Source organism: Mytilus trossulus, chromosome 5 (genome assembly GCF_036588685.1).
Source record: "Mytilus trossulus isolate FHL-02 chromosome 5, PNRI_Mtr1.1.1.hap1, whole genome shotgun sequence".
Lineage (NCBI taxonomy): Eukaryota > Metazoa > Mollusca > Bivalvia > Mytilida > Mytilidae > Mytilus > Mytilus trossulus.
The window spans coordinates 20,483,920-20,502,645 of NC_086377.1; the positions used below are offsets into that span (position 1 = coordinate 20,483,920).

General features: G+C 31.9%; 1 protein-coding gene across 1 annotated transcript; it reads right to left on the reverse strand.

Annotated features, from left to right (window-relative positions):
• Positions 1 to 1,797: 1,797 nt before the first annotated feature.
• Positions 1,798 to 18,264, reverse strand: LOC134717728 (uncharacterized). The gene is made up of 11 exons (XM_063580220.1): positions 18,212 to 18,264; positions 13,616 to 13,681; positions 12,773 to 12,991; positions 11,700 to 11,832; positions 10,688 to 10,960; positions 10,412 to 10,491; positions 9,154 to 9,325; positions 8,379 to 8,461; positions 7,128 to 7,332; positions 5,890 to 5,975; positions 1,798 to 3,230 (listed from the first exon to the last, which is right to left on the reverse strand). Exons 2-11 carry the CDS (start codon positions 13,677 to 13,679, stop codon positions 2,281 to 2,283), a joined length of 2,265 nt encoding a protein of 754 aa, XP_063436290.1. The 5' UTR covers positions 13,680 to 13,681; positions 18,212 to 18,264; the 3' UTR covers positions 1,798 to 2,280.
• Between the last annotated feature and the right edge of the window lie 462 nt (positions 18,265 to 18,726).

Sequence of the window (18,726 nt, forward strand, 5' to 3'; positions counted from 1 at the left end):
AATCAGTAGTTGTTCAAATGTTGTTGTTATTTTCTGTCTGTTTAAGTGTCCTTCGTTAATCATCTTGTCGTACATAATATTTTCAATTGTTTTACATTTAACACATGTTGACACCTTTTAAAGAAGACCACAGATTATCGGTTTACTTATTATTTAAAGTGTTTAATATAACAAATACAACTGCTTAATATTGCAAAAATATAATATTATCAATAAACATGTTCAAGGCATATAGACTAAAAAATGTTTGGAATACAAAGGACCAACAAAGCTGCAATGTCAATTTCGACAACTAAAGAAAATCAAAAACTTACATGTCTTCCCCTTGCTTTAAAACAGGTGTAGTGAATATAAGTATAAGTATAAGTCAAAATCTTTATAGTTCCTGATTTTTTCTTTGCTTGTTCGGTCATCTTGTGAATCCGTACTAGGTTTAAGAATGTTATCCTGCTGAATTTTTCGTGGTTGGGTTTGATCTAAAGGACGATTTTTCTCCAATGGATGATTTTGTCCCGCGGATTTATTCCTATTCGGATAAAGAGTATTTTCGGATACATATCTAGATGACATAGAACAAGATAGTTTAGTGGACTTGACAATATCATGAACATTTTGTGTAACTTGTACACTATCAAAGTTGGCGTCAAAGAATGTTTTCCTTTCCAGGTCTGTTTTTTTCCTCACATTTTATCTATTTTATGCAGTTCGTACAAGTTAGTCGTGAAAGGTATCACATCACTCATTTCAAGCGTATGATATTTATGTCCTTTACTAAGGAAATATTTCATTTTGGTCATGGACGATGTAAAGGTCTTCTATTATAGAATGGGTACTGTGGCCATAGATGTAATTGGAATTACTTCAATTTAATTATGTAGGTGTACTGTCACTGATATTCACATTTTTTCACATCTATTTATAATCAAACTTATATATTCTGGGAATATTTTTTAAAAACATGATAAATTGATGGGAGTTTAGTATGATCTAAACAGGGTAAACCATGTTTCTAACATGGGATAAACACAACAAGAGAATGCATATAAACTAGGGAGTTTAACTATATTATCATTGAGGCTCTTGCACGCTCGGTCAATCAATAGTGTAACAAATGTTGCAATTCTGCAAAAATTGTAAATCATAAACCAAAGATGCAAACCTGAATCTTCCACCGTTGTATCAAATACTTTAACTACTTTGGTGTCTTTCAAACAACAGAGATGTGTTTACGTCAATGAACCATTATTGTTGATAATTTATAAATGCGTTTCTACTAAGCACAATTTATGTAAGGTTTTTTATCTCGATACAGCCTCGAACAGTATCAAAGTGTTTAAATGCATTTGTGCATTTTATAAACAAGTTATAACTCCTCAGTACTGCATATTTAAATGACTGTTTACTATATTATGAGTGATCAAAAAACAGACCAAGAAGGACTGTTTTTTGTTGATTTTTGTTAATGTTCAGCTGTAATTTAAATGCATATCCAGGACGTGATCACGTTAACGTTGCTGTGATAGAAATATGAACTTTGGTTTGTACCTGATAGACCTGCTGAGTCTCATGGTTCGACGTGCCATTTTACATGGTTACAAGCTTAAGGAGAAATTCCATTCTGTTGGTACACTTAATTCTACCTCCGATCCAACCAGTCTTCGTTATGTAATGTAATTATTAATGCCATGCACAGAGGCAACAAATACCACTTAGAAAGTCTTAGCATTTACCTTGCCACACTACAACGATACGATCAAAAGATACCAAAGAAAATAATTTGTAATTGAAAAGTTCAAAGAGTAATTACGTTTTAATCAATGCACAGCATGTTTAATGTTTCTAAATTAATATTTCTTTAACCACTGTCTACTCATGTAATTCATGACTTTACTCATTATTGTACAGTTATGTTTTATCGTGTTTATTATAATCTTATAGAATGTACTATTAAATCAAAGTGCAATGTTTGGCTTGTAATGCTATACTTTGAACGGCTTAATATTTCAAGAATATAATGTAAACAATCAATATATGTTCGACATAAAAATCTATAAAATATGACAATGTTTGTAACATAATGCACCAACAAAGCAGCATTGTCAGCTTCTCCAAATTTAGACGACGGGAAACTTACATGTCTTTCCCGTCGTTGAAACCAGGAGTGGGAATTATTATAACGATTGTAAAATATGGCTGTAACTTAAACAGGCCGTCCAAAGTAATATAAAATGATTGCACTAATTATTGTAAGCGTTGCAACGAATAAATCATTTTTACAAATTAGAACAAGACGTCACTAGCATTAGTCTGTTTAGCACCGCCTGTAACAAGAAAAGATGGCTGACGCGACAACGAAGATTGCTTAGGGCGGTATTCTGACTCTGAATCGTCGTCATAGTGACTTCCTTTCTTTTTATTTTGTTTTCTCAACACATCAAAATTATTACCCTTTCGACCGTTCTTCTTATGTGAAGGCTCAAGGTCAGAATATGGCAGTTCGTTACCCATGTTCTCATCAGGTATCGTTTGCTTTGAATTATCTGGCTTTCCAAAATTCATTTGATAGGATGGGGTTAAATCTGAATAAGGTAAATCACTAGTATTGTCAAAATCTTTATATTTCCTTACATTTTCTCTGCTTGTTCGGTCATCATATGAATCCATACTAGGTTTAGAAATGTTATCCTGTTGATTTTTTCGTGGTTGGGTTTGACCCAAAGGACGATTTTCCTCCAATGGATGATTGTGTCGCTCGGAATTATTTCTATTCGGATAAACAGAGTTTTCGGATACATATCTAGATGGCATAGAAAAGGGTAGCTTAGTAGACTTAACAATATCAGGAACATTTTGTGTAACTTGTACACTGTCAAAGTTGGCGTCAAAGAATGCTTTCCTTTCCAGGTCTGTTGTTTTAACCGCACGCTGATTTGAAATGTATGGTTGCCTCTTTGGTCCATAATCATGAGACCTAGACACACTAGGAACATCAGTTCTTTGTAGTTGTTCAACACTCGAATATCCATTCAAATCAGCAGAATTATAATCGTTCTGGCTGTCTGAAAGTGTATAAGGTGATTTATTTGTTTCCATCCATTTAGGAGCGTTCCTTTGTGACGCGATCAAGACCTTTCCTACGTTTGTCTGTAACACTATGTCAGTACTTATAACAATGTCTTCATCCTTGACACGGATCTGGATTGGCATTTCAAGTCCTAATTCTCTTGAAGCTGGAAAAAGAAATATTGGATACGGATGTACAATGAATTGATTTGATAAACTTAAACTTAAAATATACTTGTAACAAATAGTCCGTCAGTCTTAGATACACAAGCTTTTATTTACTTTGAACTTTTATAAAGTAGCTCATGTAATTGTGAGTACTCTCAGATCTGTATTTTAATTTGTGCCATTGTGTAAGTTGTGTATGTGCATTGTATTCATTTGATGAGTTACGCCAATTTTTACATATAGTGTGTAGCTGTTACAATATTTCTAAGGTATTGGGGTATCTAAGGTCAGCAAATATGTTCAACAAATATTCATGTTATGTGTGCCCCTCCCAAGTAAGAAGCTTGTAATAAGTGGTTTTCTATTTTAAAAAATGTTAATGGTTTGTACATTTAGTCCTTGCGTTTTGACGTTGTACCACTATCCCTAGTTTGTCCAAGTTGTCATTAATATTGTCATTGGAGTTTAATAGAACGTCAATTTCTATTCTACTAGTATATACTTTTGTCTAGGGACCAGCTGAAGCACGCCTCCGGGTGTAGAATTTGCACATTCCCCATTTATATTCTCAATCTGTATGAAAATGTACGTTCTTTAATTACTGCAGCACATAAATGACAATTACACGTACAGATGTAATCAACCGTAAAAGATTTCCGTTCTATTCCCTCAAGTATCGATCTTTCTGTCGTCAATCTGTAGATTGAGTAGAGGGCAGAATTTTCATTCAACGCATAATGTTTTATAGTTCGTTAAATTGTTTTGTGACTGAAGATACTAACTCTGGTTTTTATTTTAAGTTACATGTAAATCCGGAAATGCTGTGTTCACACCAGATTCATATGTATGTTGTACGTATATTAAGCTGGTACCCAACACTATAACTAAAATTAATTTGGCTCGTTTAATTTTCATATAATTTTGAAAAGGTATTTACTTTGATCGTTTGAGGAAAATATAAAAATTTCAAAAATTTTGAACCAACCGTTTTATCAGAAAAATTACACTGGTTATATAGAAGTTTGACAAACATATTTATTTTGTCATTCAAGGGTTACAATCAAAATCACGTGATGGATATACACACAACGGAAGTTACAGTCGAACTCGCCGCTTGAAAGATTAGTAGTTGCATTTTCTTGTTTATATCAATTAAATTTTGAAAAATAAGTTGGCACACCGAATGTCGGATAGTATGTAGTTTTAAAATACACAATTGTTTTTGCTAGAAAGAGTGCAGTTATTGCAAACACTTCGACACAGTTCCAAATTTTCGACGGATAACACACACACCCAATATTTTTTCAACGGATAACCACACACTTTGAATATTTTTATTAGAATTTCATAAAGTTGTTTTCTTTATGATTTGTCTCAATTCAACACCGCTACTATTGGTTTATACAATAATTTGTTTTACGATAAACGCTTGGTTTATTGTTGAAAATCCAATTTTCAAAAATGATACCACAACTTAAACAACGGATAACACACACACACATTATTTAAGCTAATCGCAAAGAACGTAAAAACAAACAATCATCATGACATGCAGTTCGTACTAAGCGGTTGTCTCCATGAGTTTATAGTCTATGTTGGTGTCATGCGTGAGTTACTACTACGGGAGATGTTAACGACTATGACTGGCTATAAAGTCCTTTTACGGTAGGAAAACTGAAATTTATGTATGTATATTGATATGCAAATGAGATGATTTCGGTTCTGTATGTTAATCAAACCTGTTCGCCCTTCGTTATACAAATGTGTTAAGTCCCTTCGATTAACATTCGATAAACAATCAAGGTCGTGAAAGCTGCAAAATGATTTGTCGAACAGAACACCATTCCGAGTTCACTTGTATAAATTTTTAAGACCTCTAACCAGGTTTTGTAAGATACACCACGCGACATATAAGAAAATTAAAGCGATGAGAGATTGCTTTTCAATTAAAATGTTATATAGGTTAAGGCTACATTAAATTGTTCTTATGTTTTTAGTATAATGTAGTAAAATACATCATTGACTTTGCTTGAAACTTTGTACATACCTTCAGTTTCGGTTTGTGTGTGTGTGTGTGTTATCCGTTAAATTAATGGGATGTGTGTGGTATCATTTGTGAAAATCGGCCATTCTCCTGTCAAACGACCATTTGTCGTAACTATTTGATTGATTAAATCAAAATTAACGATGATGAATTAAAAAATGCATTCTTTTTCCACTAAAAACTCCCATAACATTGACTTTTCAGAAATTTTGTTATAAAAACATATGAGGTGTGTGTGTTTTCTGGTGAAATTTTGGAACTGTGTCTAAGTGTTAGCATTAACTGCACAGCAAGGATAATTGTGTATTTCAAAACTAGATAGTATCCGACATTCGGTGCACTACCTTATTTATTACATTTTATTGATATAAACAAGTAAATACGACTACTTACCTTTCAAGCGGTCTGCTCGACTGTTACTTCCGGTGTGTGTATATCCATCACGTGATTTTGATTGTACCCCTTGTCATTGAGAAGCTTAATATTCCCTTAACAACACAATGTTATTAAAACGTTTAGCTGATTTTACAGAGTTATATAACTGTAGTGTTAGGTACCACCTTAAAGTATGTTTAAATATAATTAGGCAGTGTATCAACAATAAATATTCGCACCTTTAATGTGTAAATCAATACAGTTTTCAGCTTTAATCATCTTCTTTTTGCTTAGATCTTCTGACCATACTTTGAAGGAAAGGTTACTAAAAATAGAACACAATGTAAATTAGATCCGCTGGATATTTAATAAATATAATTTGGGAAAATGTGATTAATTTACGAATGCATAGTAATTTAAAAGATGACGGTTTGGAGGATCAAAGCAAACGGGCTGCAGACGAGATCTTGCAGGATCTCCTTAATTTTTCAATTATTTTTCAAAATTTGAAAAATGCATTGAGTGTGTAGGTTAAAAGGTAAGACTAGTCCGACAGATAACCAGCCTATCTGTCTGTAGGACTAGACTATTTCGAAAGGAATACATTTTTCCTTAACTTATAATGGCTTCACGGTTCAGCTAACAAGCAAGCTTACCACAGATTTTACCTTAATAAACACACTCAAAGCATTCTGTTGTTATCACTACTTTAGCATGTCAAGTTAAACTTTTAACATACCTAATTTTACCTCTAACTTAAAACATTATAGTTGCAATTGCATGTAAAAAAGGAGGGAAGTACAATGATTGATGACTGTCAAACATAAAGGGGCAAACTAAATAAATATTCACGTCGATAACATATAAATGATGTGAATATAATTCTTACTTTGCACTAAGCAGACACGCAAAACTTGGTTTAACACAACTTAATGCACCTGCATATACACATAGTTTTGACTATTTGTGAAAGGAAAAGGCTATATTGGGGTAATCAAAATTCAAAAAAAAAGAAAAACAAATAACCAATATAAAAAAGGTTCTGGAAATGCCATGCTGATGTTCAAAGATTCTCAAAGGTTTACAATACTGACTATGAACTGGGACTGTTAGTATCGCTCAAATCAACACAAATAATGCCACATATGGTGCAGTATTGTATTACCCTTCCGAATCATGTTGCTCAGTCTTTTGTTATCTAAGTTGTGTTAATCTCCTGTTTTTGTTCTGTTGGTCTTTTTTATCAATAAGTTTTCAGTTTGTTTTCTTTAAGAGTTTGAATGATCATTTTTATATCTTTTTGTCTGTTGGTCATTTTCTTTGAACCATGTCGTTGTAAATTTGTTTTCTAAATATGAGTGTAACTGTTTGGATGTGCATCTGGGTTTCTTTCGCCTCTTTTTGAGTCATCGTATGCATAACTTTTTTTTTTAAATCATGCAGTAATAATACTTTTGTTCAAATAGTACACTAATACCTCAGTGTCGGTGTATCTGAAGATGTTGTAGATTCTTTATTTTCTATATCAGCGATTTTGTCTGTAGCTGGCGTCCAACTTTCGTCTTTACCAAGGGCCATAACTGTCTGACTCGACATAGAAATCAGGATATCATCGTCCCCAATCGTTGTTCCGTCGTTTTCAAGGCAAATTTCATGAACGATGTAACCAAAATAAGCTGGTGCTGCAAGACAGGAAATGACACCTGATTTTTCCATCTTATGAAAGTGGTGTCAGGAAATGTAATGCAACTGATTTGTGATTTGTGAATTAAACTGCTTCTTTACATCATGAACAATCACCATCGCTATTAATTTAATGTAAAACAGGCATTTGTTTTATTTTTAAGTAGCCTTAAAGCTGTTGCTTAAAAGTGAGGTTAAAACACCAAAAAAACAATTGTTGTAATACACGTCTCATATCCTTCGACGTCGTATGAATTTAATTAAGTAGTTATCAAAGGTACCACCAGGATTATAATTCAGTACGCCAGAGTTGCGTTTCGTCAGTGACGCTCATATCAAAATATTTAAGCTCTGGCAATAGATTGCAACAGTTGTTTAGACATAATATGGATAAGTCCAAAATCTAAAGAAATCACGATTCTTCAAACAATGCAGTCGATTGTTGCAACCGTTAAATAGCTTATTTTTCGACGGTGTTATGAAATAGTTTAAACATATGTATTTATAGTGGATTGGGAAACAAATTATTGCAATTTATATCAATCCCTTTCCACTTTGCGAGTGCGAGTGCTGCCTTGTAGCGGCATTAGCCTGCTCTATTTCTATATCTACAAGAGTGTGTTTTACGTACAAGAGATGTGGCTCTATCTAAACACGGGTCAGTCATGTATCGTCTCCTTCCGATGGACTATCATCGTTTCCTCTAGACAATACTTCCAAATGGTGTCAAGGGAAAGTAAAAACTTCGGTCCCTGAAATTTGCATTCCCGAACAGGAATCGAACCAAAAACCTTTGTGTTAGCACTTGGTATGCAACGTTTGTCAAAAATTTTGTCTGGTAAACGAAAGGTACATAACTTTAGGAAATCATCTTAAAGTGTATGGTTGCAATCGAAAAGACTTGTCATACCTAAATTTAACATGCTGATTATAATAAGTATGTATTTCCGTTCAGCTGCGACCAGAGGAATTCATGTGGTAAATCCTTGACAGTTTTTGTTCAATACATGAAGCAAAGTGACGATTTATAATTTTTTCCACATACCTTGGTGAATTAAGTCTTTTAGGTTTTCTGCTAGCACCAATTTCCGTAATGTTCGGTTGTGGGAGCAAACATCAAATGTGTACCTGAATATATGATAAAAAACTTAATTCCAGAATTCAAAAACATGTTTTAAAATTGACAAGTAAGCACGAAAAATAAATCTTATTCCTTTGATTTGTTGACAGATTTTGATATATTGGCGCCTGAACCCCTTAAATTTTTAATTGGGCTTTAAAATGAGGACAGGATTTGTTTGCTTTCAAATTTAACTTTGATATCAACCCTCCATTCATTTTGACATATGGCTCTAAACGTACGCGTATTCAAGTACTTATTCGTCAATTTTTAGATTTGATTATTCCTGATAAAGATGAATATAGGGAAATTCTTTGAACGCACATATGAGGTGTTATTTTCATTAATTTTGTTGGTTTTTTTTATTGTTTTTCATCTTAATGAATTTGGTGTCAATGACAGATCATTGATATTGTATTCATATTTTTTTCTAGACACAGGGCAAATGACAACATTTCAAATTGTGAACTATATGTCATTTTTATTTTTGCCCATTGGTGTATTCCACAAACTTTTATCTCATTTTCTTCATATTTCTGCCTAGATGTATACAAACTATAGAGAAAGTCTGATATAAGGTTACATTTGTGTAGCAAATAACAATTTAGTTTATAAACAATGCATCTATTGAATATTTTTACAAATAAGTAAAATATAAAAACACATTGTCTCCCCTCTTAACATCCCACCCGTAACTCACTTTTGTATTGGAAGATTAGAAACACCTGTCCGATCTACCCAATGTTCATTCCTAGCCAAAACAACCAATGTCTTTTCCATACAAGACGCTAGGATCTCATCATTATCTACGTCAGTTCCGTCCTCCTCCAATGTAAGACGTACGGGATTGTCGTACTGGTATATAGTGGCAGCTGTAAAACATCCATTCATAATAAACTGTTTATATAAAATTGTTTTCTTTCTAAAAAATCATCTTTAAAAAAAGATTTTTCAACTCGTGATTTGATTATCGTATTTTGCTAACATTTGGACCTTAGTCAATGCATTTCAACTTCGTACTTAAAACTTTTTTTTTCATTCGAGAGTCAATGATGTGTCCTTCTGGTGTAAATAATTTTAAGCTTGGTATCTCAGAAAAAAAATTTCAACGCCACATGCCCCCTTAGTTCCTAGCGATAATTTTTCATTTCACTCGACTCCGCTGAGAAAGGAAATTATCAGTCAGCAAGATCAAAGGAGAACTTCGTAAAATAGCGATAATACTCCTTATTTTTATATTGCTATTTAATGTATCCATCAACACATGTTTAATAGCGACTCCTCCCAAACATACAATGTACCTTAATATAATGATAATACTGTATTTAAATTAATCAACTTCTCAAAGTCTAGCAGTTAATCAAATATTGTCATTTTTTACTGAAATATGTTCCACTGGACAACCAAAATCAAGGAGTGGATTTTTTTTAAACAAAACACAAAATAAAACATATTGAAGTTTAAATTAAACGAGATAAGATAATGCAAAATAAAATAAAAATACTAAAGAAAGACTAACGAGATAATTGCCGAATGATAAAAGAAGAACAAGCAAGCTAAAATTAACAAAACATTGCCCAGATAATGAATGACTGAGCAACTTGAACCCATGACAAGGTATGAAATAATAATTAAAAAATGAGATCTATATATCTTTAAATAAGAGGTTGTCGTTTGCTGTTGTTTAACATATTTGATTTTCGCACATGAGTTTCTACATGAATTAGGCCGTTATGAGTTTTTTGTTTGAATTGTTTAACATATGTCATTTCGGGGAGTTAATACATGTAGCTAACTATGCAATATTAGCTTTGCTCATTGTTGAAGATCTTACGTTGACCTACAGTTGTTTCTGTGTCATTTGGTGCCATGTGGAGATTTGTCTAATTGACAGTCATACCACATTTGATTTCACATTTTCTTATTCTTATAAATTCAAAACGTTGTTATTTGTTTACCTTTCCTCTGAAGAACTGCCAGATTTTCAGCTTTGATAAACTTCCGCCTTGTGCGTCTGCATGTCCAGACTTTAAAAATTCTACAAAGTACAGATGTCAAATTAAGTTTAGAAACAAAACTCATAAATCAATATCAATTACGGTAATTAAAGTAATATTGAAAACGTGAATTATAGTTTAAATCAATTACTTAACCCAAAATACATTCATATCAAACAAAATAAAATTGCCATTACTTTTCAATGAATTTCAAAAACTATAAGAATATTGACTTACGGAATATTAGATGCTCCTATAATAGATCCATTGCTGCCTACTAAGCTTATCCCGTCATGGTGTCTGTATATATCTATACTTCCGGCAGAAGCATAGCGAGAATCAATGACGTGATTACCAAAACCATGCTTCCCATAATTCATTTCATTATAATACATTGATCCGTCTGACCGTCTTTTACCTATATGGTTATTGGTTAAGTCAGAGTTTCTTATGTCTTTGAATGGTACGCTGTCATCTTCTCTCACATGTGAATTCTTGAGTCTGTCTTCCCTACAGAAAAGATAGGTATGAGAAAATATCACAATGTTTTTTATGACAAATCTTTTGGCTGACAATATGGTTTGTTATCCCTCAATGAATATATATACAATGTACAATCTTACAACGAGAGAAAAAAAAAATACGCTGTTTTATATAGTTGAAATGATGCTATCCAAAGATTGGAAGATGCGATAGGATTGAAAATGAGACAACAATCCACAAAAATTATGATTTGGATTTACTCCTACTACAACAATTACAGAAGACTTTTGAAATAACAAACACAATAGGATAAATAATTATAATAAGGAGTATAGAGTAACAACAGTAAACAACAGACAGCAGCCCTATGACATCAGAAAGCAAGCGGCATCTGGTATTAGCTTACAATTGCGATGTTTAGGCATATTGTAGGCCTTTTTGACGGTATCTTAATCAGTCCTTATTGTGAAACAGTGAAACAAAATCTCAATTTAACAGAAATCAACACATAGAATAGGGAAAAAAATGACTCAATTAAAATGTTTATATTATAGTTGAATGCATGTCAATTTTTTTTTTTGGCATTTTATCATATCCCTAGAATACGGTTTAAAACGCATTGTATGCTTAAAACATTTAAGACTTACGACAACATTTTTTTTAATTAAAAGTAGAAAGTTGAAGTAGCTTTTCATCCTGTATAAATGTTAATCCAAAGAATAGAAAACCAATTGAACAGAAAGTACAAAATGTATAGATGAATTACCCGGATGTGCTCTTTTTCCTTTTACATAAACAAACAACCAGGATAGTAACTATGACAATGAAAATCACGCCTCCTCCAGCCGATCCACCAATAATTAACCATGGTAACGGTTCTTTTTTGCTAGGGAATTCACCTTCAAAATAAAAATAGAATAAAAATACGGATTTAATTCATTCTAAAATTATTTCTTGTTTCGTAACTTTTTTTAATTATTTTTTTTTTTTTATTATTGGTGAGATAAATAAAAAGATGCGAATATGATAAAAAAAATCCTCAATGAAAATAAAAATAGAATAAAAATACGGATTTGATTCATTCTAAAATTATTTCTTGTTTCGTAACTTTTTTTAATTATTTTTTTTTATTATTATTGGTGAGATAAATAAAAAGATGCGAATATGATAAAAAAAATCCTCAATGAACAAAATTAAGATGTGATGCAAGAACTGCTAAATTTTATCTCAACTCATTAGGCAATGATAATTTAAATTATGTTAGAATTTCAAATATCCATCTATCCATCTTACCATTCTAGAACATCTGAGATTTTAGTCAGTATAAATCGAAATATCTGTATTACTAGTTTCTGAATAGTGGTTTGTTTTTTTTTTTGTTTTATTTGTTTTCTGAGGTATTGTTTGTCACTCCAATCGAGTGTCGTATGTCTATTGTTATCTTCTTTTTTTTTATAATTTTACAAAATTTAAGTGTTCTTCAGAGCCATTATCAGTTATAAAATGATTGAAGAATGGTTTCTGCTTGAATATTGTATAAAAAGAATATGTGGTAAGATTGCCACCATACAAATGAACTCTCATCAAGAGACCAAATGACACTGAAATTAACAACTACCGTTTCTGTTTATTTTTACTTTCTTTAGTTGCTCTTTTTTGACATTGTACTCGAATTTATTTATCACATAATAGGCAACTTTTTCAAAAATTATATACTCCGCGGTGTTTAAAGTCGGTAATATGAAAATAGTCTATAACTTTATTATAGCGAATTCGCTATTTATTATACTATAACACTTCAGAATACAACAAAAATGCAAAGAAGATAATAATACGTACTTAGAACACATGTTGGTGTATTATCCCATGTTCCGTTTGTTAAACATCTAGATATACTGGAACCATTAATCCTGTATGACCCACTCACACAACCTAGCTTTACAACAGTTTTTACTGGTAATTTATTTTCAATTCCGGTTATATTTCCTGTAAAATCAGCTTTGTTTTTTTTTGTTATAATACCCGGCCTTGACCAAAATTTCTCGCAAGTTGGGTCACCTGCAATAAATTAAATTATAATGTTTGACACAACAATTATACAGTAGTGTTACATGTATCAGCTATCAAAGGAACTATTATTAGGGTTGAGTGCTTCCAAACAGTAAACTTTGTGAATAAAACAAACTCTAAACAGTTAGTGCGTCCGAAACACTTTTCTTGAGTCAATTTTTAATACCCTTAAATTTTTAAACCCTTTGTCTGAAGCTTTAAATATGACAGTTATATACCACATCCTCTTGTAAAACTTCATACTTGTTCTAATATATTTAGAAACAGTTTAATGCTTTGTAAACTACTGTGACCTGTAGATGCAAATAACTGATTTTCTTCTTAATCTATGCGATTATAATTTGCGACCTTTAATAATTACAATCTGCTACTCATTCAATCGGTCGCGTACGGAACAGTCAATAACATTCCTAGGTAATGATTTTGTGCTGTCGTGTATTCACCTACCAAAACTTCAGAATCTATTCTCTTTGAGTGTATTGTTAATGCGTTCTCGTTATTTTGCATGCAATATTTCCCACTGGACGCTGACAACGAAAACTTTAAATCAATCAATGTCAATCATATTTACATCTTACAATTGTTATAATTACAAAAATGTAATCTACCTACCTTTTATTTGAATTGTCAAAATGACAAATGAAACTGTTACCACATTAAGAAGACTTGAAACCATTGCTGTAATTATAATGCAATAAGAATAATTTTGATATAAAACACTGAACTGACTAAAAGGTGTCAGACTGACAGTTCTACTTACTGTTCTAGAACAGTTCTCCTGACAGATTTAATGAGAAGTTAGAAGTGATCTCCACTGTATTTGTATTATGACTTGATACACCACTTTCTTTCTTTTTTAATTATGAAAAAAAACTATCATTAGTGAATAAACGATGCGGTTTGTATATTAAGAAGAATTTACAACTTGAAATATTTTGTACAATAATTCTTGAACAAGAGAATATAAAATAGAAGATGTGGTATGATTAGCAATGAGATTTATCTCCACAAGAAACCAAATGACTCAGAAAATAACAGTTATAGGTCACCGTACGGCCTTCAACAAAGAGCAAAGCCTATACTGCGTAGTGGTAGTAGTATGTTGGGGCAGACAACAATGTAAAAGAAAAATTAACAATACTCATAATATAGATTATTGAAAGTTCAGAAGTTTATAAGGAAATGTGCATTCTATTATTTAAACTAGATTCGAGTATTTCTAAAGTAAGATTGAATGGTTAAAATTAAAAAAAAACTCATAGTTGTCATAAGAACGGGTCTCTAACTTTAAAGCCACTAGCATTCGTTAAGCTTTTTACAAGTATTTGAAAGATGATAGAATCATTGACTTCTCGTTGCAAAAGTTTTTAAATTCTAATTACTATTTATCTGCTCAATTACCATTTCAGAGCACCTGATATCACCAACAAGACTTTGGTATATTTGAAAGATTCTTTTTTTATCCTGTTGGTCTTTAAGACATCTAAAATCGGAATACGGAATTAAAATGCAAATGTTTGTTTTTCCTGAAACATTGAACTTGGACTAACACGTCAAGAAAAGCTCCATATGTTTACATTTGTTTGAGAAACATGAATGCGCGTATTTTATCCCGATGGTTTCTGAAAATCAGTAACTAAAGAAGTGAGGCTGTAATTTTCTACCACTCGTATACTATTAACTACATTCGAATATAGTTCTGACTTACGCTTTAATAGATAACGTATCTATATTTACCTTATCTCCTTACCTCCTATACATTTCTAGCAATATGATTGGTTAAAAGCGTTCGCGTGGAGACCGTGTATATTCAATATTAGGTTAGACGGGAGGCGGGGCTTATTTCAATACACGGTTAGTAGTGGAGTAACGACTTTGGTTTGGGCTATTTGATTTTTTACATGTATTAAAAGTTCTGTTTTACATTGTTATTTCAAGGTTGTTCATAATAATTTTATTGTTGACATTAGTTATTTTGTACCAATGGCAGTAGGTTCTTAAAATTGGACACGTGAACACTAATATAAAAATAAGATGGGGTATGAATGCAAATGAGACAACTCAAGTCTAAATTCAACAAATAAGGATAGTTGGTAAGATAAAGTCGTTACATAGTGTGCTAGTGACCTAATACGATATATACGGGGTCAGTAAATTCCATATGTGGTTCGGGCGTCATTCTCATCCCATATATAATTTACTGACCCCGTATATATCGTATTAGATCACTAACACACTATGTACATGTAACTAATAATATTTTTTTTTCGAATTGTCATTATTTCAAACATATCTGCATGTTTTGTATGTTATGTGTTTTCTGTCGTAACCTATTTACGAAGCCATTACCTCCCAGTGGCGATCGATATTATCAAATTTTCAGGTCATCTTTTATCAAATTTTCAAATAGGTCAACTATGACCAACCATACAAAGATGACACTTAGACTGAATTTAACTACCCAATCTTTGAGCATCTTGTTGAAGATAAACAGGATAAATTATAAAATAAAACGGGGGTGATCCATTCATTTGTTCCCTTTCAAATACATTGATAGTCAAAAAGTCGATTCCAACCCCTAGAATCCCTCCCCTTGGATCCGCCACTGATAAATTGGATTTAGAAATATCCGATACACTTATTCACCTGTTGTACTGAAAGATTTAAAATTTATTCCCAAAACTGAAAATTCAAAATAAGCAAAACACACACAAAATGTTAAAACAGCTTCTATAACAAAGCAATGTCAATAATTTAACTTACAATTAACTAAAACTTACGAAATCCTTGTCCAGTCGAAATAGTTATGTAATAAGAAACTTCTATCACACAAGAGCAAGAATTACGACTATTACTTGCATATCATTTATTCAAAATTCCTTTTTACAAAATTGTTTATGTAAATAAAGATAAATTATCAATCTCTGTATAAAGGTCTTAAAGATTATCGGTTTACATTGAATTAGACAGACTTACACCCATAAACAAACAGTCATTTATTGGTTATCTCAGTTCGAATTTTATCATTGTCAATCATATGTAGTTTTGATATTGAAAGACATTATTTAAATACTGATTTCTTTATCGAAATAGTTACACTTGTACATCTCCAAGATATTTCTTCTGGGTATCAGCCGGTCAGTTTAGTTCAAATCATGAAAATAAAGTAATCATCTTATTCTCGTTACAATCCTTGCACCGATTCACCTAGAGATTGAATATTTTCAGAATTGTAAGACATACACATAGGTCAAAAGTTATTATTTTTTGTTCGAATTACAGATGAGTGTCCTCAAACATGTTTAATTCTGTGAATACGTGTCTTAAGACGCATGTGCTTCGGCGGTTGTCGTTAGTTGCTGTATGTCATATGTTTTATTTTGTTTCTTGTGTTGTACACAGGCCAATATTTGTAGAATTGTATGTCATAGACATAGGTCAGAAGTTATTTATTTTTGTTTGGATTACAGATGAGTGTCCTTAAACTTGTTCAATTCTGTGAATACCTGTCCAAAACGCAATGTGATTCGATTGTTGTTGCTAGTTGCTGTATGTCATATGTTTTTCGATTCTTGTGTTGTACACATGTCAATAGTTTTCGGTATTCAATTGAAACTACATCTGTTATGTTGCTGCATTTATATACCACATCTCCATATTTTATGTCAAGGATCTTTATTATAAAGCTCAATTATTGGTCTAAGACAATGTGAGTGATAAATAAATACACGCAGTTCCAGCGTCAATAAAATCCATTTCTATTATCATTCTTTTAACTCGAATATCTCCGACTTTCCGACTATTTTTTCAAATGGTTCTTCTGGCCTAAATGTGAGTTGAAGGGTGTTTTGCTCCTTTTCTTTTATATTTCGTAAAGTTAGAGACCTTTAACTTATCAATATTTTCGTATACGTCATGGCTTATAAAGGAAATAAATCCATCTTTTGTGATAGGGCTTATCTTCTATTATTATATAAAATTTCTTAAACAAAATATCAATATAGAGGGGACGGGAATATAATTTGTTTCAATTAAAGGCTCGTAAAAAGATATTAAAACACAATTTATGGTATGTAATATACAAAAGAGTTGTTTCATTCTGTTATTGATTTTTTTTATTTAATTGTAAAGTCTGTTTCGAAAAGAAGCTAAGTACCACAAAATAGACGGCAGGTCTGTATCGTTCTACCTACTTCCATGAAAAAAAGAAAAGAACTTTCTCATTGTAGAAGGCCGTACGGAGAAGACAGAAATCATATCAGTAATTAAAACATCTTGAATAATGTATTGAGGCAGATACTCTATACTTGAATATTGTATTGAGACTGATACTCTATTTGAATAGTGTATTGAGACATATATTATTTGACTTTTCAATCGAGACAGACACTTTTCTTAAATGTTGTATCGAGACAGATACTCTATACGTGAACATTGTATTGAGACACATTCAACTTGAATATTATTTTGAATCAGATACTCTTGCTTGAATATTGTAATGAGAAAGACACTCAATATATTATATATTGTATTGAGACAGATATTTTGCTTGAATATTGCATTGAGGCAAGAACTCTGCTGGAATATTGTATTGAGACATGTACGCTACATGGAAATGCTACATTATAATATAAAGGTGTAAAACATAGCCTTACGTTCGTAGCTTACGCAAATGTACCTACATCATCGACTCATATTAAAATTTGTCGCTTAGCAGTGTGCTAACACTATATGCCATGTAAAATGTATTTATCACGGATATTAAAGATAAGGGTCCCAAATACTTAGTTTATATTGAAAACAAATTAAAAAAAAATGTAGTGTAAACAGTTATACGTTGTATGTTAATGTCAATTTTTAAACAGTTAAACATTCAATGTCTACTAGTTGCTATCGTCAGTTGTAACAATGTGAAATATCCGTGGTTACGATTTGACACAATTTGTTGTTTTTTAAAACATGTGATAAAAAAAAAAATCTTTTGTTTTAGGAATGGGGAAGGGGCTTAGCTCTTTGCTCATTTCCAAATTTCCCCTGCCATCATCCCAGATGACCTCTGTTGTTACAAATCCTACCTATTATATTTTTGTGAACTTGTTCTCGTCCTGAACATGCATGAAATATTTGCCACTGGACGTTCAGCAACCATCAATCAATCATATTTTAAAATGTATATTTATATAAGTTTGGACAAAAACAACACCTTACCTTACATGATCTGTGTAATATGTCATTGATTTTAGACAAAATTGATGTCCTCGTTATCAAATAGATAATAAAGTTATGATAAATAGGATTTCTATTTTGAGGGATTGAATGAGGGTAGATTTTATCCGTATACAATTGAGGACCAAACTAGGATATTTGACAAAATAATTTTTAAAAAGGTGACTTATTACATATGGTTGGAAAATGCTAACAAAATGGGAGCACAAACGTATTAACACACGTGTAAACATCTATAGTGACTTAGTACACGACCTCCGTGAACCCACAATTTATTTCGTTTACAATTTTATCTATAATGATTATAATGTTTTATTTCTACTATTTGTACTTGTACCAGACCTATATATACAACTAGTTCCGTGTTTGTCTAGTTAATTTAGCATTTAGATAGAATACGCAATCGATCCAGATAAATTCAATGTTTGCTTTCTGTCTTCTTTTCCAAGAGTAAGCCTTGAAATATAAAAAACAGTCAGCTAGTTTGCTTTGATGGG